Source organism: Pantherophis guttatus, chromosome 9, assembly GCF_059756535.1.
Source record: "Pantherophis guttatus breed Tessera chromosome 9, ASM5975653v1, whole genome shotgun sequence".
Lineage (NCBI taxonomy): Eukaryota > Metazoa > Chordata > Lepidosauria > Squamata > Colubridae > Pantherophis > Pantherophis guttatus.
Genome location: NC_142071.1, coordinates 3,750,820 through 3,776,104, shown reverse-complemented (window position 1 = coordinate 3,776,104; position 25,285 = coordinate 3,750,820). Strand labels below are relative to the sequence as shown.

The 25,285-nt window shown below is 46.0% G+C and overlaps 1 protein-coding gene across 2 annotated transcripts in view; it reads left to right on the top strand.

Moving 5' to 3' along the window:
• CNNM4 (cyclin and CBS domain divalent metal cation transport mediator 4) overlaps positions 1-25,059 on the top strand; it is a 62,129-nt gene extending 37,070 nt beyond the window's left edge. The window contains exons 2-8 of one of the 2 annotated variants that reach the window (XM_060683536.2): positions 868-1,011; positions 2,691-2,828; positions 8,665-8,834; positions 12,464-12,560; positions 15,324-15,389; positions 16,703-16,890; positions 18,292-25,059. In XM_060683536.2, coding sequence (XP_060539519.2) covers positions 868-1,011; positions 2,691-2,828; positions 8,665-8,834; positions 12,464-12,560; positions 15,324-15,389; positions 16,703-16,890; positions 18,292-18,498 — 1,010 coding nt within the window. In that variant the 3' untranslated portion in view covers positions 18,499-25,059. The remainder of the gene's footprint in view (positions 1-867; positions 1,012-2,690; positions 2,829-8,664; positions 8,835-12,463; positions 12,561-15,323; positions 15,390-16,702; positions 16,891-18,291) is intronic. The other variant, XM_060683537.2, reaches the window with a different exon arrangement.
• The last annotated feature ends 226 nt before the right edge of the window (positions 25,060-25,285 follow it).

The window sequence follows — 25,285 nt, the reverse complement described above, 5'->3', positions numbered from 1 at the left end:
GTAGGGTAGAGTACAGGAGTAGAGTGTAGTGTAGTGTAGTGTAGTGTAGAGTAGAGTAGAGTAGAGTAGAGTAGAGTAGAGTAGAGTAGAGTAGAGTAGAGTAGAGTAGAGTAGAATAATAACTTTATTGTCACTTTGAGTGTACACTAATCAGCATACATTAAAGTGAAATTTTGTTGCATACAGCTATCAAAAAATTACCACCTCCAATATACACTACAAAATACAAAAAAATAAATAAAATATAGAATTATGCATATATATGAAGAGCCTGTAGCGCAGCAGACTAAAGCACTGTTATTAACATCAGCTGCCTGCAATTACTGCAAGTTCAAATCTCACCAGGCTCAAGGTTGACTCAGCCTTCCATCCTTTCTAAGGTAGGTAAATTGAGGACCAAGTTTGTGGGGGACAATAAGCTGACTTTGTATAAATATACAAAAGGATGAAGGCTATTGCTTAACGACTTGTAAGCCGCCCTGAGTCTCTGGAGAAGGGCGGCATATAAATTAAAGCCCCCCCCAAAAAAATCCCACATATATGACACAGAGAAACAAATTACAGTCTAGTTCAGATGTGCATGGCGAGAGAAATGAATCTTGCGAGTTTGCCAGACGGATGGCATAGAGAACAAAGCTATTACCGAATCTGGTAGTCCTGCTAGAAATACTTCAAAACCTTCCTTCCAAAACAGACCGTAAGGAGCTTGTTGTGCCCAAAGTATCCGGTAACTCTTGTAGGGAAACTGTGCCAGCTGCCAGCTGGATTTTGAGCCTGGACCCAGCTTGCTGACTTGTGACTCTTGTTACAATGTGGTTGTCACCAGTATCTCTCTCTCTCTCTCTCTCTCTCTCTCTCTCTCCACAGGTAAATCACACCTGGCTATTGTCCAGAAGGTCAACAATGAAGGTGAAGGGGACCCCTTCTATGAAGTGTTGGGATTGGTGACGCTGGAAGACGTCATTGAGGAGATAATCAAATCAGAGATCCTGGACGAATCGGATATGTACAGTTAAGTTCGTTTTAAATCTTCCCTTTTTTTCGATGGGAGGAATGTATATATTTTGTTAAGTGCATCGCTTGCAGTGGTAACCTTGCTTACCTTTGAAAATTCATGAATGTTTTATTATATATGATATTTTATTGCTGTTGTGGCCTGTCGGCCGCCAGCCCCACCAGCAGCCGAATCAGAGATGGAGGAGGAGGAGTGGGAGTGAGGGTCAGCATCTAGGCAACCTGAGAGCTCCGAGGGGGAAGAGGGAATGGAGGTGGCAGAGAGAGAAACAGAGGCGGAGCCTGGGCCGTCTGTCAGCCCTCAGATGGAGAGTCAACAGCCCCCAGATCTGGAGGTGGCTGATGAGGAAGAGGAGGAACAGCTGGGTCAAGTGCCTGACGCGTAGATGCGTAGAAGGCAGAGGAGAGGAGAGCAGTGGAAATCTATGGGCCGGTCCTTTGGACGGAAGAGACACCACTGCTAGGGAAGCCCCACCTAGCTTTGGGGGATAAAAGACAGGGGGCGGAGATGAATAGATATGGCAGACATGTATTCATCTCCCTGCCGGACAGACTTGTTAGCCTGCGGTGAGAGAGAAACTTGCTGCCGGAACTCCTAATAAAGGAATCTTTGAGTTAACTTTAGAGGGTTTCTCGTGTTTGGAGAGCTAGGTCAGAACAATTGTATTGGACTTCTGGTCAATGGCCATAGTATGATTTTGATCTATATCAAGCGCTAGAAGGGGACTACAGTGACCTCATGGGCCAACCTGGATGTCCATCAGTCCACCTATCCCATCTGACTCGTTTTGAAAATACCATCTTAATTTAAAAGTTGTAATTGTGATAGGCCGACAAGGCAAAACTTCTCTAGGACCCTCCTTATTTGTCTGTAGGCATCTACAGAAGGATGGTGGAGAACCTTCTGGCCAGGAGCCATTTTGAATTTGGCCACGGCCATCACGATGGCCCTTCTGGGAAAAGTAAAGTCTTCCGTGGCAGCCATTTTGTGACACAGCTCGATACAGACCTTCAAAATCCCTAATGGACTCCAGCCCCCCCAAATACTGCCTGCCCCTGACATGAAGATTATTTTCTCATAATGGGTCTCTTCCAGGGGTGGGCTTCAAAAAAAATTTTAGCAAGGGTGTCTCTGCCTGGTTGCTGGGTGGGCGTGGCCATGGTGGGCGTGGCCTAGTCGGCCTCCTGCACCATGGGGGGGAGCGTTTTTGCCCTCCCTGGGCTCCAGAGGTTTTCGTTGTGCCTCCGGGAGGGTGAAAATGGCCTCCCCAGGCTCCGGAGGCCCTCTGGAGGCCGGAAACGGGCCCAAACTTCCAGTAGGCCCGTTTTTCGCCCTCCCCAAGCCTCCGTGCACGCCCTGCATCCAAAAAGGGCCATGTGGGGATTCCTGGGAGGGGGTGGGTGGGGCCAGCCAGGAGTGGGATTTGGGGATTCTCCAAACTGCACAGAATCGTAGTTAGAGGTTCTCCCGAACCCCTGCAAACCCCCAGTAGCCCACCCCTGGTCTCTTCCACGATGCCACGAATTGCCCTTCATAGTGTCTGATGAATTATGCAACACGTAGGTTCACACATCATGCTAAACGATGATGTTAATTTATCGGGTTTGGCTGAGCAGCTGAGGCCAACATTGTGGGTGTTCTTTAATGACTTGTTCCTCGCTTGTTGTCACCGTAGCCGACAACCGCACCAGGAAGCGTGTGAGCCACAAAAAGGACAAGAAAGATTTCTCCGCCTTCAAAGACAACGACACGGAGTCGAAAGTGAAGATTTCCCCGCAGTTGCTTCTCGCTGCTCATCGCTTTCTCTCCACCGGTAAGAGACCTCGGGGGGAATTTTGAAAACAGACGTTTTTTATCCTTTACTACTGCAAAGAAAGGAGTTTTCTTTTTCTCTCCTTCTTTTCACTGGGAAGTCAAAGCAGAGTCCTCGACTTACAACAGTTCGTTATAGTAACCGTTCGAAGTTACAAAGACACTGAAAAAAATGACTTACTAATTTTTTTCATAACCATTGCAACATCTTCATGGTCATGTGATTGAAATTCAAACACTTGGTGACTGTTTCATATTTACGACGGTTGCCATGTCGCAGGGTCATGTGATCCCCTTCTGCAATCTTCTGACAAGCAAAGTCGTTGGGGGAAAGCCAGATTCACTTAACAACCATGTCACTAACTTAACAACCACAGGGATTCATGTAACGACAGTAGCAAGTAAGGTCATAAAGCAGGGCAAAACTTGCTTAACAAATGCCTCGCTCAGCAACAGAAATTTTGGGCTCAGTTGTGATTATGGGAATCTCCTTTCCTTTTATCTCTGCATTTGGGTTGAAGGCTACAATGCAAAGGTGGAATGAGACAACTCACCATGGCCAACTCTCCATGGTCAACTTGCCATGGCCAACTGTCCATGGTCAACTCATGGCCAACTCTTCATCACCAATTCACCATGGGCAACTCTCCATGGGCAACTTGCCATGGCCAACTCTCTACCATCAACTTGTCATGGGCAACACTCCACAGTCAACTTGCTATGACCAACTCGCTGCAGGACAATTCACCTTTTCAAGAATGATTCTATTCCTAGACTCATTAAAGAAAGGATGTCGAAGGAGGGAGAAAATGAAATGGGAATGACAACAATTAAAATAATTTTTTAACACTGTTTTAAATAATTAAATTTAAAATAGTGTTTAAAAATTATTTTAATTGTTGTCATTCCCATTTCAGTTTGTCCCTCCTTTCTTTAACGATTCTATTCCACTGTTTGTTTGATATTAGTGTATCTCTTGTCTTGTGGTGAGTTGGCCGCGGTGAGTTGGCCATGGGGAGTTTGTTGTAGCGAGGTGTCCTAGACCCCCGCAAAGCCCCCCGAACCAGCCTATCTCCAGCCTCAGCACATTAAGAGTATCCTAAGAGCCGAGGTGGCGCAGTGGTTAGAGTGCAGTACTGCAGGCTACTTCAGCTGACTGCTAGCTGCAGTTCAGCAGATCGAATCTCACCGGCTGAAGATTGACTCAGCCTTCCATCCTTCCGAGGTGGGTCAAATGGGGACCCAGATTGTTGGGAGCAATATGCTGACTCTGTAAACCGCTTAGAGAGGGCTGTAAAAGCACTATGAAGTGGTATATAAGTCTAAGGGCTATTGCTATCCTGGCCGTGGTGACGCCAAGCAGTTTCTTTCTCCACCATGAAAAGGAGACCTGGATGGCTGGGTTAATGGGAATTGTAGTCCTGCCGCAAAGTTCAGCCAAGGTCACTTCCTTCTCTCATCCCACGATCCCGCTGCCTGCAATTTGGCTCAGGCAGATTCCAGAGACTAATATGGAACTCACATACCAGGTCGTGTCCCCCCCTCCCCGTCGTCTCACGGGGAAATTACAGGGGTCTGCAGACTCCGCAAGGCAAGCCTCCATTATCCTGTCTGCTGTGGCTTTAGGTTTGATTGGGAGTTTCCTTCAGGCTTTGCTTGTTTATTTGTCTCCCATCCCGCATCCCTATCCCACCAGGGCAATTAAGCACCAGCAAAAAAAAAGTGAGGCTTTTGGCCCAGATATTGCAAAGTGAGTTGTGGGGGGTGGGAGAAAATCCTTCTTTCTGAGAAAGAGAAAGGAGATTTTAATTTATTTATTTATTTGTTTGTTTGTTCAATTTATATATATATATATTTAAATTTGATTTATATGCCGCCCTTCTCCGGAGACTCAGGGCGGCTTACAATGCGTTAAGCAATAGCCTTCATACTTTTGTATATTTATACAAAGTCAGCTTATTGCCCCCACAAACTGGGTCCTCATTTCACCTACCTTAGAAAGGATGGAAGGCTGAGTCAACCTTGAGCCTTGGAGAGATTCGAACCAGCAGAAATTGCAGGCAGCTGTGTTAATAACAGGGTGCGTATACCACTGTACTATCAAGTACCCAGGGCGGCTCACAATACACTCAAAAAATCACTATAAAAACACTTAAAATTACAGATAGTTCTTGACTACCTGTAGACACAGTAGCTCAGTGGTTAAGACGGTGAGCTTGTCGATCGAAAGGTCGGCAGTTCAGCGGTTCGAATCCCTAGTGCCGCGTAACGGGGTGAGCTCCCGTGACTTGTCCCAGCTTCTGCCAACCTAGCAGTTCGAAAGCACATAAAAAATGCAAGTAGAAAAATAGGGACCACCTTTGGTGGGAAGGGAACAGCGTTCCGTGCGCCTTTAGCATTGAATCATGCCGGGCACATGACCACAGAGACGTCTTCGGACGGCACTGGCTCTTCGGAATTTTGAATTGATCAAAATTCAAATATGAGTCAATTGACTCATATTTATGACAGTTGCAGTGTCACATGATCCCCTTTTGCAACCTGGCAAGCCAAGTCAAGGGGGAGAAGCCAGATTCATGTAACTAGCCATGTTACTAACTTAACAGGGGCAGGGATTCATTTAACAACGGTGGCAAGAGAGGTTGTAAAATGGGGTAAAACTCACTTAACAAATGTCTCAGGGATTTTGGGGCTCGGTTGGGGTTGTACGTTGAGGACTACCTGTACTGACTTATTTAAAAAAGAAATACCAGTGATGTTGCCTTAGAAATTTGGATCAATCTTAACTGCGAAGCTGTCCCTTCAAGGCTGCCATTTCCCCTGTGCCAATTAGCACACATTTGTTGATTTTTCTGTTTTGGCTAACACTCTCCCACTTCGTTAAGGGTGTACAATGTAAAGTGTAGACGTTAATTTGGCATGAAGCACAACTTAGCACTAAGCTCTTGTGGGAATTCCAGGCGCTCCCATCCCTTATTTCATTGTTAAGAATTACAGCCAGGATTTTTCTCCAGGAACAGAAAAGTTGTATATCTTTTTGTCCCAAAGGTGCTTTTTTTCCAAGACGCAACTGGACTTTCTGTTTTTTTTTCTTTTGAAGACGTTTCACTTCTCATCCAAGAAGCTTCTTCAGCTCTGACTGGATGGTGGGGAATGGAAGGATTTATGCTCCTTGCAAGACAGCTGGTCATTTGCATCCTTTGAGAGAGCTTTTTAAGAGCCTTCTTGGGACTGTTGAAAGGACCATGTTGTAGGCTAGATAACAGAGGGGGAGGGATACGACATCATCACCTCTCTCCAATCTACAACACAATCCTTTCAACAGTTCCAAGAAGGCTCCACGTTCATTTGCACTACTCAGGTGACCCTGAGGACACAAGACAAACCTCCAAGTGGCCTCAACAGCCCACTAAAAGGACGCAAATGACCAGCTGTCTGCCAGGAGTATAAATCAGGAGTGAAATCTAAAATTTGTTACTACCGGTTCTGTGGGCATGGCTTGGTGGGGTAATGTGACTGGGTGGGTGTGGCCATTTTTTTTTTTTTTACTTTTAAAACCATTTTTTCTGGTTTTACAACCAGAAAAACCATTTTTACAACCTTTTCGGCGAAGAGGTTGTAAAAAAAAATGCTTTCAAAAGGCTCTGACGATCCCAGCTGAGTTGCCTGATCAGCAGAGAGTTTTTTTTTCTTCTAAATGCCTCTGACGATCAGGCAACTCAGCTGGGATCGTCAGAGGCATTTAAAAGAAAAAAAGGGGGGGGTTCTTTTAAAAGCCTTTGAGGATCCCAGCTGAGCTGCGCGATCGTCAGAGGCTTTTTTTTTTTTTTTTTACTTTTAAAAGCATTTTTCCGGGCGAAGAGGTTGTAGAAAAAATGCTTTTAAAAGTAAAAAAAAAAAGCCGCTGATGATTTTGCGGCTCAGCTGGGCGTGGGGAGATGGAGGGCAGGGATTTTTGCTACCGGTTCTCCGAACCACTCGCCTCCATCGCTACCGGATTGGGCGATCCGGTCCAAACCGGGAGCATTTCACCCCTGGTATAAATCCTTCAAAGGATTTTGAGCGAAATCGAAAGCGAAACGTCTTCAAAGAAAAACCAAGAAAGTCCAGTTGCCTTTTGCAAAAACCATAGGACAACCATGACCTGGAGGATTGAGAATCTCCAGAGACATTTAGTATTGATTGATTGATTGATTGATTGATTGATTGATTGATTCGATTTATATGCCGCCCTTTTCCAGAGACTCAGGGCGGCTTACAATGCGTTAAGCAATAGCCTTCATACTTTTGTATATACCCGCTTAGTAGGGCTTTCGGCCCCCCCTAAGCGGTGTTCAGTCAGCTTATTGCCCCCACAAACCGGGTCCTCATTTTACCTACCTCGGAAGGATGGAAGGCTGAGTCAACCTTGAGCCTGGTGAGATTTGAACTTACAGTAATTGCAGGCAGCTGGTGTTACTTAACAGTGCTTTAGTCTGTTGCACCACCAAGTCGCTATAGTATACCTAGTGTCATCCCCCCCCAAAGAACTCTCCTTGATTAATTTCCATCCATCGCTTCTTGTCTTCCTTTCTGGTGGATCCCCTCTTCTTTGTGGGAGCCCTTCAAACACCGGAAGGCTACTATCATTTAGCAGTTTGGCTAAACTGAAAGCACGTTGAGTTCACCTAACAAGCTAGACTAGGTTAAAACAAGCTGGTGGCCTGTAATTTAGCAGATGATGGGAACCCAACCAGCGTCAATGTAGTCATCACATTAAGTTCTACCGTATTTTCCCGAAAATAAGACCCTGTCTTATATTTTTTTGAAACCTGAAATAAGCGCTTGGTCTTATTTTTGGAGAGGTCCAGGGGGTGAAATCCAGCAGGTTCTGACAGGTTCTGAAGAACTGGTAGCGGAAATTATGAGTAGTTCGGAGGACCAGCAAATACCACCTCTGGCTGGTCCCAGAGTGGGGAGGGAATGGAGATTTTATGTATGTATGTATGTATGTATGTATGTATGTATGTATGTATGTGATTTATATGCCGCCCTATCTCCAGCCACACTCAGGGCGGCTCACAACATCTAATAAAAAGTTAAAAAATAAAATCCAAATCTCATAATTTAACAGTTAAAAGTACAATTAGGACTAACAAGTTAAAATTAAATTAGAATTAAAACCCCATCAGTCCAGGCCGGCCAAACGAAACAGCCATGTTCTCAGGTCGCGGCGGAAAGAGCGGAGGTCGGGGGCCACCCGGAGCTCCAGGGGCAGTTGATTCCAAAGGTTAGGTGCACCCACAGAGAAAGCCCTCCCCCTGGGGGTTGCCAGCCGATACTATCTGGCCGACGGCACCCTGAGGAGGCCCTCTCTGTGGGAACGCACCGGGCGATGGGAAGCTGTTGCTGGCTGCAGATGGTCCCCCAAATATCCCGGGCCTAAGCCATGTAGGGCCTTATAGGTAATCACCAGCACCTTGAATCTCACTCGGAGGGCAACCGGCAGCCAATGCAAGTCGCGTAGGAGAGGTGTAACATGGGAGTGTTGGGATATTCCCATCACAACCCATGCGGCCGCATTCTGCACCAGCTGAAGTCTCCGAGTGGTCTTCAAGGGCAGCCCCATGTAGAGGGCATTGCAATAGTCAATACGGGAGGTGACAAGCGCATGAGTAACCATGCGTAGGGCATCTAGGTCCCAATAGGGGCGCAACAGCCCCTATTTTGCAGTATCCTTCCCCTGCCACACCCACCAAGCCACACCACGCCCACCAAGCCACGCCCACAGAACCGGCAGTAAAAAAAATGTGAATTTCACCACTGCGATCAACCCGCTGTTCTTTTTATCCCTCCAGAGGTGACGCAGTTCACGCCTGCTTTCATTTCGGAAAAGATCCTCTTGCGCCTTCTCAAGCATCGGGATGTCATCAACGAGCTGAAGTTCGACGAAGAGAACAAGAAGTGTCCCCAGCATTTCCTCTTCAACCGGAACAAGCCCGCCGATTTCTTCATCCTCATCCTTCAGGTAACGGGGCTGCTCCGGATTCAGGCGCAAAAGGAGGGGACTGATCTGTATGGAAGGGTAGTGGTGGTATTCGATCAATCCGCACCACTTTATTTTATTTATTTATTTATTTTATTCAATTTGTATCCCGCCCTTCTCCTAGTGGACTCAGGGCGGCCGAAAACTGGCCAAACCAGTTTTTAAATTGCTGGCTGGCCCCGCCCCGCCCCTTCCAGGAGTCCCCACGCGCCCTGTTTTAGCTCCCAGGTAAGTGCAGGGAGGCTTACTAGGCCCAAATGGCCCCCTTTTCCTGTCCCCTTCCCTTAATTTTCTTTTTTTTCTTTTTTTCTATATTTTATACTAATAAACAAAAAAAAAAATGACCGTACGGAAAATTGCAGTTCAAAAGGGATTTATTGCACAAGAATTTAGCCAACTTGTAGGAGGTCAACTCCCTACAAGGAAAACATTTATAAAATGGTCTATCATTGGCATATCCCCCCCCCGGCAAGAATAGCAAGAATGTTTCCGGGAGCCTCTCCGGCATGTTGGAAGTGCGGGAACGGTAGCGGGACATACTATCACCAATGGTGGATGTGTCCCAAAGCAGGCAAATATTGGTCCAAGATTCGGAATTGGATAGTGGAAATTACAGGATATAATATAGAGCTGAAACCAGAGACTTTTTTTTATTGGGAATGAAACCAGATAAAATATCTAAGGAACAATGGTACTTGATTCTCCATATTATTACCGCAGCTGGGATATTATACGCGCAAGAATGGAAAAACGAATTAATACCTACAGAGAATAAATTGATTTGGAGAATTACAGAACGCGCAGAGGCAGATCAGTTAATGAAATTACTTAGGAACCAAAAAGATTCTGATTGTTATGAATGTTGGAATTTATGGTATATTTGGGTGAAAGGAAAGGGAGGGAAATGAAACGGATTTCATTAGTGGTATAGGCGCATATTTGTATACGTTAGTTGCAATAATTTTGTATGTATATATGTAAAGCATTGTTTTTAAAAATGGAAATAAGCTTTATTAAGAATTTAGCCAACTAATGCTCAGTACAAAATTGGCTCCCAAAGAAGGCTCAACGGAATTTAGGAGGGGTTGAACTTTTACCACCATTTCTGGCAACGTAACGATTCCAAGCTGGTGACTCCCTGAACTCCGCCTCCCAGCTCTGCCAGTTCTTCTCCTACAGTGACGAAATTTCCTGCGATGCTATAACCTTCATTTGTGCAATGGGTTATTTGCCTAAATTCAAATTATGTAATTCGACTCATTCGCGCAAGAATGAGGTTACATGATTTGCGTCCTTTGGCCAACGGTGTGATGCGTGGGACGGCGTCGTGGCGTCGTGCCAAATGCCCCTGCGTAGGTCTGGGTTTAACCAGGGTGGAAGGATTGTGGTTAAATCCGGGCCTGTCTTTAGAATTCATTTGCAAACCATGGAATCTCGTAGCAGCTTTGAGCCTGGGAAATATGGCAGAATTCGTCCTCCTTGGCAGAGTTCCTATGAGAAAAAAAAAAACAGCAGGAGCTTTTCAAGAGCTTTAATTGTTGCATCTTAATGATGATAATTGCCTGTGAATGCCCACCCACCCAACTTTCATCTAATCCATCAACAGAATACAGTTTTTTCTGAATAAATGCCGTTGGGTTGGATTCAGCTCCAAGGAACATCTGTGGTATTATAAAACAGATTCTTCTAATGTTTCAGGCCACGGAACCTGTTAGAACCGCTGTAGTAATAAAAAGCTATTTAAGTCAGGGCAGGGGTGAAATTCAAATATTTTTCCCTACTGGTTCTGTGGGCGTGGCAGGGGAAGGATACTGCAAAATCTCCATTCCCTCCTCACTCCAGGGGAAGGATATTGCAAAATCTCCATTTTCTCCCCATTCCTGGGGGAAGGATAGTGCAAAATCTCCATTCCCTCCTCACTCCAGGGGAAGGATATTGCAAAATCCCCATTCCCTCCCCACTCCTAGGGGAAGGATACTGCAAAATCCCCATTCCCTCCTCACTCCAGGGGAAGGATATTGCAAAATCCCCATTCCCTCCTCACTCCAGGGGAAGGATATTGCAAAATCCCCATTCCCTCCTCACTCCAGGGGAAGGATATTGCAAAATCCCCATTCCCTCCTCACTCCTGGGGGAAGGATATTGCAAAATCCCCATTCCCTCCTCACTCCAGGGGAAGGATACTGCAAAATCTCCATTCCCTCCTCACTCCTAGGGGAAGGATACTGCAAAATCCCCATTCCCTCCTCACTCCTAGGGGAAGGATACTGCAAAATCCCCATTCCCTCCTCACTCCAGGGGAAGGATATTGCAAAATCCCCATTCCCTCCTCACTCCTGGGGGAAGGATATTGCAAAATCTCCATTCCCTCCTCACTCCTAGGGGAAGGATACTGCAAAATCCCCATTCCCTCCTCACTCCAGGGGAAGGATATTGCAAAATCCCCATTCCCTCCTCACTCCAGGGGAAGGATATTGCAAAATCCCCATTCCCTCCCCACTCCTGGGGGAAGGATACTGCAAAATCTCCATTCCCACCCCATTCCAGGGGAAGGATACTGCAAAATACCCATTCCCTCCCCACTCCTGGGGGAAGGATACGGCAAAATCTCCATTTTTCAGTGCCATTGTAAGTTCAAACGATCACTAAACGAATGGTTATAGGTCGAGGTAAGGTAAGATAAAAGTAAAGGTTCCCCTTGCACATATGTGCTAGTGGTTCCCGACTCTAGGGGGCGGTGCCCGTCTCCGTTTCAAAGCCGAAGAGCCAGCTCTGTCCGAAGATGTCTCCGTGTCTTAGCCACCTAGCCACTGCATCCCTTAGAATATAAAAGGGGTGAAATGCAAACAAACCCATACGTATTTCCATCAAATAATAACCTTTGATCTTTTTTAAAAAATTGCACCGAAAGGCATCTGAAAAGCTGCACTGCTAAGTTGGTGAAGTTTTACCCTGAATTTTATTTTTGTTTTTGTTTTCCATTTTTTTTTAATTGAAAAGTTTTAAAAAGTTTTACAGACATTTCCCCTTCCCCCTTCCTGCTCCCCTTCCAACCCTCCCCTTCCCCTCCCTCCCCCCCGACCCCCACTTCCCAGAGCAAAATACAGGGTATAACATTTGACAATCATAAGCTAACATAAGCTAATTATCTACAGCCTCCTATCCCCCTCTTGAACTTTTAACTCCCCTTTTACTAAACTAAATTTAAGCACTTTATAAAATCTCTTTGATCATTCATAAACTATTTGAAATTATTTAGTCCGATATTTGCCTTGAATATAATCAATCCATCTTTTCCATTCTAACATACATTTCTCATTTGAATGGTCCTTTAGATATGCTGAAATTTTCGCCATTTCTGCTAAATTTACTACTTTTAATGTCCATTCTTGAATAGTACGTAAATCTTCCTTCTTCCACTACTGCGCCACCAAGAGTCTTGCTGCAGTTATTAAATTCAGAATCAGATTAGTCTCTATAGCCGTACAATCTGTAATGATACCTAACAAAAACAACTGTGGAGTAAACTTTTATCCTTTTTTTAAAAAAATGTTTTGAATAATCCACCATATTTTTATCCAAAATGTTTTTTTTTTTTTTTCCTTTGTCAGGGCAAAGTGGAGGTAGAAGCCGGGAAGGAGAACATGAAGTTTGAAACTGGACCGTTCTCCTATTACGGAGTGATGGCTTTGAGTCCCGTTGTCACAAGTAAGTTCCCCACTTCACTTTGGCTGCATTGGGGAGGTGGCGGGGGGCGGGAGGGGGGCAAGAGGAGGCACAGAAAAATGTCAGATAACGGAGTGAGCCTCCAAGATTGATTCGTTGACACGTTTATTTATTCAGTGTTTTGAATAAGCATTGAAGATGTTACCTAGTTTGTTTGTTTGTTTGTTTGTTTGTTTATTTATTTATTTGTTCGATTTATATCTTCGCACTTTCCGACGTGCCCTGAAGACCTTTCTGTTTCAACAACCAGGGCTAGCATAAACATCTCAATTCTATGCCAAGATCTTAGCAGATACACCAAGTTGACTCAATTTATTATTTACTGTTTATAAGGGAAAAAAAAATTATTATATGTATATGAAATCTTAATCTGTTCACTGCCCTGAGTCCTTCGGGAGAAGGGCGGTATCGAAATTCAATAAATAGATAGATAGATAGATAGATAGATAGATAGATAGATAGATAGATAGATAGATAAATATGCCGCCCTTCTCCGGAGACTCAGGGCGGCTTACAATGCGTTAAGCAATAGCCTTCATACTTTTGTATATACCTGCTTAGTAGGGCTTTCGGCCCCCCCAAGCGGTGTTCAGTCAGCTTATTGCCCCCACAAACCGGGTCCTCATTTTACCTACCTCGGAAGGATGGAAGGCTGAGTCAACCTTGAGCCTGGTGAGATTTGAACTTGCAGTAATTGCAGACAGCTGGTGCTATTTAACAGCACTTTAGTCTGCTGCGCCACCAAGGCTCTATAGTTGGGTAAGAAACCATCTGCAGGCGAACAGCCAAGCTCAGAGAGGAGCAAGGAGCCCAAAATTCAGGATTTTTGCCTTACCCGCCCCAATCAAGAAACCTCAGCAGGTTACAAAATAGTCCTTGACTTAACGACCACAATTGAGCCCAAATATTTGTGAAGTGAGGTTTTGGCTTATTGTACGACTTTTCTTAACACGGTTGTTAAGTGAATCTAGCTTCCTCTTTGTCAGAAGGCGACCGCATAACCCTGGGACTATTGCAGCCGTCATAAATGCGAGTTCAGTTGTGCCAAGCCTCCGAATTTTGAGGACGTGGCCATGAGGCAACGGTCCGAAGTGTGAAAAAATGGTCCTAAGTCACTTTTTTTCAGTGCCGTCGTGTCTTTTTGACGGTCGCTGAATGAACCGTTGTGAAGTTGAGTTAGCTGTCCGTTCAACAATGAGCATCTGTGTTTGCAAGTCAAAGGGCAAAGCGGTAAGCATCAAGCCATAGATAACAGCATAATGATGGCTAACCTTTTTGCTGTCATGTGCCAAAAGTGGGGGGAGTGTGGGGGGGGTCGCGTGAACACGTGGCCACACCCATAATTCAATGTGCCCCTCGCATGCCCATATGACACCACCACCCCCCGCTCCCCTCGCTTTTGGCATGCGATGGCACAGTGGGCCTGATAGGCCCATTTTTCACCCTCCTCAGGCTCCAGAGGCGTTCTTGGAGCCTGGGGAGGGCGAAAACAGCCTTCCACACCCCCCAGAGGCCCTCTGGAGGCTGGAAACGGCCCGTTTCCCAACTTCCGGAAGGCCCGAACTTGCCCTACGGGAAGTTTCAGGGACACGGTGGCTCAGTGGCTAAGAAGGTGAGCTTGTCGATCAAAAGGTCGGCAGTTCAGCGGTTCGAATCCCCGGTGCCGCATAACGGGGTGAGCTCCCGTGACTTGTCCCAGCTTCTGCCAACCTAGCAGTTCGAAAGGACTTAAAAAATGCAAGTGGAAAAATAGGGACCCCCTTTGGTGGGAAGGGAACAGCGTTCCGTGGGCCTTTGGCGTTGAGTCATGCCGGCCATGTGACCACGGAGACGTCTTCGGACAGCACTGGCTCTTCGGCTTTGAAACGGAGATGAGCACCGCCCCCTAGAGTCAGGAACGACTAGCACGTATGTGCGAGGGGAACCTTTATCTTTTTAAGGGAAGTTTCTGCCTCTCCTGCCAATGTCTTTTTTTGACAAAGTTGATTCTTCTGGGTTGAGTAACATTCAGTGTTAGGTTTCTGCCCTCTAGTGGCCAACCTTCAGCCTTTCAGCTTCCTCTGCAGAACAGGCAGTGCATAATCAGTCCCGGAAAACCGTGACTTATGACCATTCTTCACACTTACGACCATTGCAGCATCCCCAGGGTCATGCAACCGACTCATATTTATGACGGTTGCAGTATCCCGGGGATCATGTGATCCCTTTTTTGCGGACCTTCTGATGAGCAAAGTCAACGGGGAAGCTAGATTCGCTTAACAACCGTTGTCACTAACAAGGTGGCAGGGATTCACTTCACAATCGTGTTACTAACTTAACAATGGGCAGGGATTCACTTCACCACCACGGCAAGAAGGTTCGTAAAATGGAGAAGAAAGCTCTCATAACAAATGTCTCGTTTAGCAGCAGAAATGTTGGGCTCAACTGTGGTCGTAAGTCGAGGACCGTGGCTTTCGCTTTATGACTTCAGCGTTCGCTTTACCACATTCACTAAACGACCACCGTTTGGGGGAGGGGGGGAAGGCATTAAATCACGCACGGTCATATGATGATCTGCTTAACAATTTGGCTCACTTACGACCGTAAATTCTGAGCTCTGTGATGGTTATAAGTCGAGAACTTCCTGTAAATGTGGTCATTCCAGGCACGGCAATGTTATGGTTGATTTTTCTTCTCCTTTTTGCATCTCTCTCTTTTGTCTGGTTTCATCACCTCATCCTTCTCCTCCGTTCTGTCCGCATGTAGCACCGCCAGACAGGTCCCAGCCGCAGTCTATTATACAGAGAGGATCCTTGCATTCCAAGCTGTCAGGTAAAAAAAAAATTGCATTTAATGCTTGGGGATGGCCGACGCATTAATGCTTTGCTTGGACTTCAGGGACACAGGTTGTGGCCTCAGGAGAGTTGGCCAAAGAATGAGATAGATAGGGCACCATAATTCCTTGAAAAGTATCTCCTCCTCCTCCTCCTCCTCCTCCTTCTTCTTCTCCTCCTCCTCCTCCTCTTTTTTCTCCTTCTCATCTCCTTCTCCGCCTTCTCTTCTCCTTCTCCTCCTCCTTCTCCTTCTCCTTTTTCTCCTTCTCCTCTCCTTCTCCTCCTTCTCTTCTCTTTCTCCTCCTCCTCCTTCTCCTCTCCTTCTCCTCCTTCTCTTCTCCTTCTGCTCCTCCTCCTTCTTCTCCTTCTTCCTCCTCATCCTCCTTCTCCTCCTTCTCTTTCTCCTCCTCTCCTTCTCCTCCTTCTCTTCTCCTTCTGCTCCTCCTCCTTCTCCTTCTTCCTCCTCCTCCTCCTGCTCCTCCTCCTTCTTCTCCTTCTCTCCTCCTCCTTCTCCTTCTTCTTCTTCTTCTTCTTTTTCTCCTTCTCCTCTCCTTCTCCTCCTTCTCTTCTCTTTCTCCTCCTTCTCTTCTCTTTCTCCTCCTCCTCCTCCTTCTCCTTTTTCTCCTTCTCCTCTCCTTCTCCTCCTTCTCTTCTCCTTCTGCTCCTCCTCCTTCTTCTCCTTCTCCTTCTTCCTCCTCATCCTCCTGCTCCTCCTCCTTCTTCTCCTTCTCTCCTCCTCCTCCTCCTCCTCCTCTTCCTCCTCCTTCTTCTTCTTCTCCTTCTCCTTTTTCTCCTTCTCCTCTCCTTCTCCTCCTTCTCTTCTCTTTCTCCTCCTCCTTCTCCTCCTCCTCCTCCTTCTCCTTTTTCTCCTTCTCTTCTCCTTCTGCTCCTCCTCCTCCTTCTTCTTCTTCTTCTTCCATATCCGTCATCAGACGTTGGCGATCCTATTTTTATCAACAGCCACCCGAAAAATGTGCTGTTGAGTTTTGTCCAAACCGGTCCCTTAAATTTTGAAGCCATGATGCCTGGACCTCCTTTGCCTTCGAACTTTCCCTGGAGGTTTAAGTGAAGGATGCTGTATTTTTCTGGGTGTCGCATCACATGTCCAACTGGACTGTTCTGTTCTGTTCTGTTCTGTTCTGTTCTATTCTATGACCCTCTGGAAGAAACCTTAGGTGAAGGCTCCACATGTCCAGCTCAATATCTAGTGACTTTATGGTCAGGCTCCTTAGCATTGTAAAAGTGATCCAGCTTTGCTCACAGTAGCGGCCAAAATTGTGGAAACCTGATTCATTTTTCTCTCTCGTCTAGTTTCAGAAATACGTTCTCCATCTCATATGAGTAACCTGAATCGCTCGGCGTCTCTATGCTACCACGAGCGCACCGAGTCCATCTCTTCCAATGTCAGCGGTAGCAACAACCAGCTTAATGTCATCGTGAGTACCCAGAACCTGTCGGACTTCAGCGTTCGTGCTCTTACGGATCTGCAGTACGTCAAGGTGAGCCTTAGGCCTAACTAAGCCTTCCAAGAGTTAAACCGAACGGATTCTCGCTTTTATGCATTCCGATACCGGAAAAGCAGATTTGTTTAAAAATAGAGAACGCTGGCTGCTTTGGAAAAATGGCTTCTCCCTTAACAAGCTGGTTTTCTATATCGGGGGGTGGGGGGTGTCTCCAACCTTGGCAATTTTAAGACTTGTGGACTTCAACTCCCAGAATTCCCCAGCTGGCAAAATTGCTAACCTTGCCAACTTTAAGTCTTGTGGACTTCAACTCCCAGAATTCCTCAGCCAGCAAAGCTTGAGCAGGGAGCTGGATGGCCTCCAGCACCCTACTGGCCAAAATGGGGTGGGGGGGGCCTGCAAGTGCCCGCCCCTGCCAGTGGTGAAATGTAAAATTGGTTACTACTAGTTTTGTGGGTGTGGCTTAGTGGGGGGGGTGTAATGTGACTGGGTGGGCGTGCCCAACTTCTTTTTTTTTTTTTACTTTAAAAAGCATTGTTTTAAAAAAATGCTTTTAAAAGCCTCTGACGATCAGGCAACTCAGCTGGGATCGTCAGAGGCTTTTAAAAGCGGACGAAGAGGTTGTAGGAAAAAAAATGCTTTTAAAAGCCTCTGACGATCCCAGCTGAGCCACGCGATCATCAGAGGCTTTTTTTAAAAATTTTTAAAAGCAATTTTTCGGCGGAAGAAAAAATGCTTTTAAAAGTAAAATATATTTCCTTTCTGAATATGTTTAGTCAGTTGAAAGGGGAGTTAAAGAGCAAGGGGGAGTTTGGAGACCACAGAAAGTTAGCTTATTTTAGCTTATGTTTCTTATGCTATACCCTGTTTTTGCTCTGGGAAGTCCGGGGGGGTGGGTGGGTGTCGGGGGGAGGGGGGTGGGAGGGAGAGGGGGGGTGGGAGGGGGGAAAATTGTTGTAATGATTGTTAAAACTTTTTAAATAAAAAAAAAAGTAAAAAAAAAAGCCTCTGATGATCGCGCGGCTCAGCTGGGCATGTGGGGGGGGCAGGGATTTTTGTTACCGGTTCTCCGAACCCCCCCCCGGCCGCCATCGCTACAGGATCGTGCGATCCGGTCCAAAGTGGGAGCATTTCACCCCTGCCCCCTGCGCCCCATTTTGGCTGCCAGAGGCACTGTGGGCTGGTCCTTTGCTATTTCCAGGCCAGCCCCACAGGCCAGATTTAATCACCCCGCAGGCCAATTCTGGCCCGCAGACCTTAAGTTTGACACCCCTCATGTAAGGTCTGCTTGGGGGGCAGGGGGCTGGACTAGATGACCTACAAGGTCCCTTTCGAACTCTGTTAATCTGTAATGAACAGTCATTCGTTTTCATGTTTTAATGATCGTTATTTCAATCATGCTTCTTCACCTGCTCTCGCTCTCTCTTTGCCCGGCAGATCACGCGCCTCCAGTACCAAAACGGTCTCATGGCCTCCCGTCTGGAGAGCTGCCCCCCGTCCCCCGACGGGAGCCCCCCCAAACAGGACCCCTCCTCGCCCGAAAAGGGGAGCACCCTCTCAACCAACGAGATGATTGGCCTCTTGAACGAAAGGAACTGCCAGCATCAAAAGACGAACCACAATCCTTCTGACAACGTGGTTTGACCCCGGCGTCGGGGCAGTTTGCCCCCCCCCCCGGTCCAGCTGGCGTCCTTTTTTTTCCTTTCCAAAGACACGAAGAGTGCCCGCAGAAGATTCTGATTGTGCGTCTTATCAACCTCAGGTAGCAGCTCCCCACCTGCGCTCTCTGGTACTGTTTCCGACTCACCTGCCCTGAGTTTTATTATTATTATTATTATTATTTTCCAGCCAGGTGGTTTGGATCAGAGAGGGGAAGCCAGCCTGCCAGCCAGCCTTGGAAAGCAATAGTCCAGCCACCTATTCTAAGGTGACAGGCCACGCCCTAACTCACCTGTCTGCATTGAAGCGAGCTGCATTAGCAGGATGGGCAGATTCTCCCTTTCCCTGTGCTGGTTTTTAACTCAACGGAGAGGAAGGCGCAGCCAGGGGAGGGGGTTTAACTCGAAGGAGCTGCCTTTTTTTCCCCCAGAGTGCCCAGTTCTCGTTTCTGCCTTCCCCACACCAGGGAAGGACGTCCTTCCAAAGCAGCATGGGGTTACAAAAGGTGGCACAGTAGAAGACGCAGGCTTATGGAGATGCCAGCCACCTTCTCTTGATAAGACAGACTTCGCTTTTCCCATCTCAGGGAGTTCCGAGACTTCGTTATTTGGGGTTATCTATTTCCCCACCCTCTTTAATCAAGCCATCGGGGTATTTGAGAGCAAGGGATACGTGCCTGACGAGGAGGAACCAGCCGGAGTTTCCACGTTGACGGAATCTGTCCCTTCTCCTCTGTTTCGGGGAGAAAGTTGGTTTTCCTGAATCGATGCGCATTCTCCCTTCCGTTCCAGCTTTTCGGCCTCTGCTTCAAGGGACCCGAACTAAATCACCCATAGGATAAATAACAGCAGGAAGTCCATTGAAAGTTGCATCTGGTTGCATTGCAGATCAATGCCTCTCTCAGTTGTTGTTTCTTTTTAAACCTTCTGCAAATAGAAAACGTAACGTAGCGAGATAAATATCAGGCAGAGGTACAGCTTTTTCCTCCGACGTACGTTCTTTCTACTTGCAGGGAGATGTCTTAATTTGGGTTAACTGTTCTCATTTTGTTTTTTTAAAAAAAAAACTTGGGGAAGATTTAAATGAATTACCCTCCGTTTTCTGTCTCCAGAGGTACTGTTCGTTTTTGCCAACTCGAAACGGGGGGGGGCTATAGTTGTATATAGATTTCCAGTTTCAAGGTACCCCGTGCGTTTGCGTGAGTTTCTGGCGCAGTCGAAGTCGTGGGATCAGTTTGCGGCGTTTGGAGGGTTTGCAAATTGAAGGCAAGATTAAAAATTGGAACATGGGAGTAACTGCAGCTGGGGAATAAAAAGGACTGCCGTTCCGGATCTAAATGCTTGGATCATCTTTTTGGAGTGGATTCGAACACGTGGCTATAATTGTAGTAATCAATTCCATTTTGTTATATATATTTTTTCCAACCTGACTTGGAGCCAACGTCCTCTGGGTTTAGCTGTGGACCACGTATAAACCATGTTTTATTGGGATATGTAGGACAACTGAGTGAAATTATCTGATTATTACATTATCCCAAGATAATGTTATCCTCTCTGTTTTTCTGCAGCTTTTTTTTAACAATGATTGTTTTCCACCGGTTGGAATCCGAATAAGATCTCAGGGGGTTCATTTTCAGTGGCCAAATATCATGGGATTATACCTTGATATAAAACCGTTGCAATTTAGACCGGCGTGCGATTTTGGGGAACAACTTTGGAGGCCACTTCGAAAACAGCTTTTTGTAAACAAAGGACGCCGAGCGCGATCAGTGGATCAAAGCCAATAGGCAAAAAAATGCCAGTTTCATTTAAGGATGTATTCATTGGAACAGGTGTTGCCTCCGAAACCTCAGCGCAGCTGCAGTGCGGGTATGAACGCTCAGTCCTTCAGCAGATGTTGCAAACTTGAAAACCAGATGTTGGATTGGCAGAGTCAGCTCTTCAAGGCCGGGAGAGCACATACGAATGTAAGCGCGTTCAATCCCTCCACTCGTAATCAGTTACCATTCAGAAATGTCTTTTTCAAATTTGCAAAGCCGTCTCGGAAAACGGGAATCGTTTGCGCATCCCCGGTTGAACATTTCCATCCCTGTGTCTCTGGCATCTTCAGTTCTCCTGCTTTCTTTCTTTTTCTTTTCTTTTTTTACAAAAGACATCTCATGTTTCAATTTTGCTTCCTCTGACCTTCTGGAGTTTTAAATTCCTCCCCACACATCCCTTTATGGTCAAGGCCTAGGGCACAATGACAGCGTCTCTCCCATTTTGAGAATCTCCCCAGATCTGTAAGGCTTCACTTCTTTTTCATCCCTAGATAAATGGTTGATGACAACTGGGGCATTATGCGAATTGTAACAAAACACATCTGGAGGGAATTCGATTCAAGATGGCTGCCTACCATACACTCCTCTTCTTTTCTGAGTTGGATTAGGTACCCACTGATTTTATGGATATTTCTGTGTTGTTGTTTTTTTGGCGACAATATAGAAGTGACTTCCCCATTGCTTTTTTCAGGATTTTTTTTTTTTTAAATTTGTCGGTCTAACTTGCAGCCTATCCCAGCATCACCAGATTTGACCCTTTTTTTATAACTTGTTGAAATCAAGTAAGGTTGGCCATGGAAATCATAAATGTATGTCACTGAATTAAATGATTTCCATCTCTGTTTTGGCCCTCTTTCCTTCTTCCCAGTTGAATTCAAGAGTGTCGTTTCCTGCTCGTCCTACCCAACTCTTGGACACCCTACCTATCCTTGTCATCTAATAAAAAGGAACAAGCACACTAATAATACTGTATTGAGTAATAACGCTACAAGGATGCTAATAGATGCCAACTATGATATCACCTGAGTCACCTAGCAACCTCTAGATAATTAAGAACTTAATTGGGAATTAAGAAAATTAAAATAATGAAGAACGTTCCGGCGCCTTGTTTAAAGATTCAGGGCACTTCCTGGATTTATTGCAGAAGTGGGGATTCTCCAGAGCCTCATCAAATGCTGAGTGAGGTTTGATCAATCTTAAAAGAGATTCATCAGGTGGAGATCTTTCCTACGTAAAGGGAAAAGTTTAAAAATACATTAATGACATCTTGCACGAGAGAAGAGCGACCAACAGAATTGTGTGTTATGCTACTCCATAACACGCACGTGACATCTCTCTTACTCAGAGGTTGCACGTCTCATCTCTCTGCCACTCCTTGTTCAGGTGTTTCTGGTGCAGGAACTCACGCAGAGAGACTGAGGGTGGGTTTTACTCCTCTCTCTCTCTCTCTCTCTCTCTCTCTCTCTCTCTCTCTCTCTTTCTCTCTCTCTCCCTCTCTCCCTCCCTCTCCCTCTCTCTCTCTCTCTCTCTGTTGCTTGTGTCATGGTTTATTTGGCATACCGGTTTTTATTTTGTAACTCAGGATCAAGGTGCAGCTCTGTATCCATAGGGAGAGATACCTGCAAATCGATGTAAACACAACAGGTAACCCTCTCATAAGCCCGGTGCAGCCCAGAAGCACCGAAAAAAAGGCTTCGGTTTGCGATGAACAAAAAACAGGATGGGGAAATTTTAAGCATCCAGGGCTGCTGTGTGCAGGCCGACGTTGCAAAGAGAGGAATTCTTGGGGTGGGTGGGTTATTTTTTGAGTTTTGCATCTAGACGAGGGGAAGCTTTTTAAACTAAGTCTACTATACAGAGCTTATAATACTATGCATTTTTAGCGATGGCGGTTCACGCTGCCCATTTGCACAACTGCCATTAAAGGAGATTCTAGAGGAGATTTGATTCTGAGGGGGAGAAACCCTTCTTCTGGCATTCCTCCCTCCCCACAAATCAACTGGCGTTACAACGTTGAGAATTTCCATCTCCGTTCTTGGAGATGTGGAAAGTTCTCCTTTTAACCAGGCCAGACAACACCACAGTCAGGGTAGGGGTGGGTTCTAAATTTTTTTTGCTACCGGTTCTGTGGACGTGGCTTATTTTGTGGGCGTGGCTTGGTGGGGGGGGTTAATGTGACGATGGGTGTGGCCAACTTTTATTTATTTATTTATTTTTAAAAGCATTTTTTCTACAACCTTAAGAGGTTGCAGAAAAAAAATGCTTTTAAAAGCCTCTGACGATCAGGCAACTCAGCTGGGATCATCAGAGGCTTTTAAAGGCATTTTTTCCCCTACAATCTCTTCAGCCAAAGAGGTTGTAGAAAAAAATGCTTTTAAAAGCCTCTGATGATCCCAGCTGAGCCGCGTGATCAGAGCCTTTTTTTTTTTACTTTTAAAAGCATTTTTTCGGCCGAAGAGGTTGTAGAAAAAATGCTTTTAAAAGAAAAAAAAAGCCTCTGATGAGGACGGGGTAAGCGAGCAGCAACCGGGCCGGGGACCGGTTCAGGGGTGTGGCCAGCCAATGTTATTACCGGTTCTCCAAACTACTACAATTTTTTACTACCGGTTCTTGCGAACCGGTGTGAACTAGGAGCAACCCATCACTGAATCAGGGATGGGATTCAGCCGGTTTGGATTGGTTCGGGCAAACTGGATGCAAATTTTACATCTGCTTCGCCGAACCGGTAGTTACAAGGACTGGCTGGCCCCCCCATCCCTCCCCTCTCAGAAGTCTCCACGTGACCCGAGGCTCTGGGAAGGTGAAAAATGGGCCTCCCGGAAGTCCGGAAATGGCCCCGTTTCCGGCCTTTGGAGCCCAGGGGAGGCCTTTTTCTCCCGCCTGGATGCTCAAGGAAAGCCTCCGGAGCCTGGGGAGGGCGAAAATGCTCCACCCCACCCCCCCTGCTGTGGTGCAGGAGGCCACGCCCCCATGGCCACACCCACCCAGCAACCGGGCAGAGAATCGGTTGCTAACATTTTTCAGTCCCACCCCTGACCACGATGGGGGGAAAAAAAACTAAACTAAACAAGGACGTCAGCCTGAAGTTGCATTCTTGGCCATCTGAAGATAAAGCAAGAGAACGTAGCTTGCTGATTTTGCTCCCAGCTGAAGCTTCTATCGAAGGAGAATTTATGGTCTAAATTAAATGGTGCCGCAGGAGGAAGTACGGGTACTTTGTTAGCACTGAGTTTGCCGCAAGGAAGCCCACTCTGCACAATGGCGTAAGGAAAGAAAAAATGATACATGTCGGACTCTGCCTACGTTGAGCCTCAGCTGTGGGAGTTTTACTCTTCAGGTTGGAAAAACCAGACAGTAAGACCCAGTGAGTGGGTCTTCCAAGATAAAAGCATAAATAATTTGGAAGCTGCTGTCCTCCTCCTAAAATTGGTCGTTGGTTTAAGGCAGAAACAAATGGATGCCCTTGGATCACCTTGCATTCAGGTTGAAAGTCGAGTTCAGAATATGTCCCATTTTGCATGGTGAACATTAAAAAAGTGTGAACACAGTTCTGTTTTTCCACAAGCCAAGCCTGAGGTCAGAAAATTACACGCGGCATGTTAATCCTACCTTTAATAGTAGCTTGAGCCAAGCATGATGGCCAGCTGTCCGGTTAGGCTTTATGCCTTTTTGCAAATACATTCCTAAATAAGTTAGGCTCAAGAGTAAGTGAGAAGGAAGCAGCGATGCTCAATCCTGCTTCAACCCGCAGGCTACCTCTTCAACCAGATTGTATTCTCTGCCAAGGAGCTTTCTCGCGAACCGAAATTGCTGTTGTGTGTGAAGTGAGCTTCCAACACCCAATGCCGTTTCTGGATGTCGAGGCAAAAAGGACGTCCTTGTTTCACCTTGGCGACTTTGAAAACCTGGGGGGGGACTTCAGCTCCCAGAATTCCCCATTGCTGGCTGGAGAATTCTGGGGAGCTGAAGTCCGCAAGTCTTCAAAGTTGCGGAAGTTGGATACCCCTGGCCGAAAGCCAGGTCCTAAGAAAGGGAAGATGCGTTTGTGTGTGTGTACGTGTTTTGTGTTGAATTAAGATCTTTTCTACCGCATCCTTTTCTCGATGCAGGATTCTTGTTTTCCTTTTTTTAAGAACTTTTGGGGAAAAGAGGACCCGCTGTCTTATCTGTTCCTTTTCTGCCAGTCTTCTCTGTTGCCATCCTTGCTACGAGAAGTTGGCTGAGCAGAGTTGGGTTTTGAGTTGGGTTTGGTCCTAGCAATACTTAATTCTGGAATTTAGGAGGAAAGAAACATCATCTCTTCCTCTGTAACTTAAAACAAACCAACTATGCAGGAGAGATAGCTGGACCTACAACTAGGGATGGACTCTATCCATGTTCCTTTCTCCCTTGCAGGGATATTAAAAATGGACTTTTGCGCTTTCGAACAGCTTTAATTGGACGATACGTGTGTTTCCTTTGAATGTAGCTTTTTGTCTGACGATTAAAACATTTTTTGTTTGTGTGTGGAATCTCTATTTCCCTTTTTAAAAACGATTGATGTTATTATTATTCCTACGGAAAGCACAGTGGTTTCTCAACCTTTGCCCCTTTGTGGGTGACCTAAATGTAATTTATTGTCTTTGTTTCTGATTTTAAAATACAAACACTAAGCTTTAAGATTCTAGCTCCCTTGGTGGGAAGATATGCTGTAAAAGAAAGATAAAAATAAACGATACCAAATCAAAGAGTGGTGGAAATGTTTTTTTCTTTTCTTTTCTTTTCTTTCTCAGCCTCACCTGTTTTATAAAAGAGCCTGAGTGGCGCAGCAGACTAATGCCACTGTTAAAGGTAGTATTTAGCTTCCAGCTGCCTGCAATTACTGCGAGTTCAAATCTAACCAGGCTCAAGGTTGACTCAGCCTTCCATCCTTTCTAAGGTAGGTAAAATGAGGACCCAGATTGTGGGGGCAAT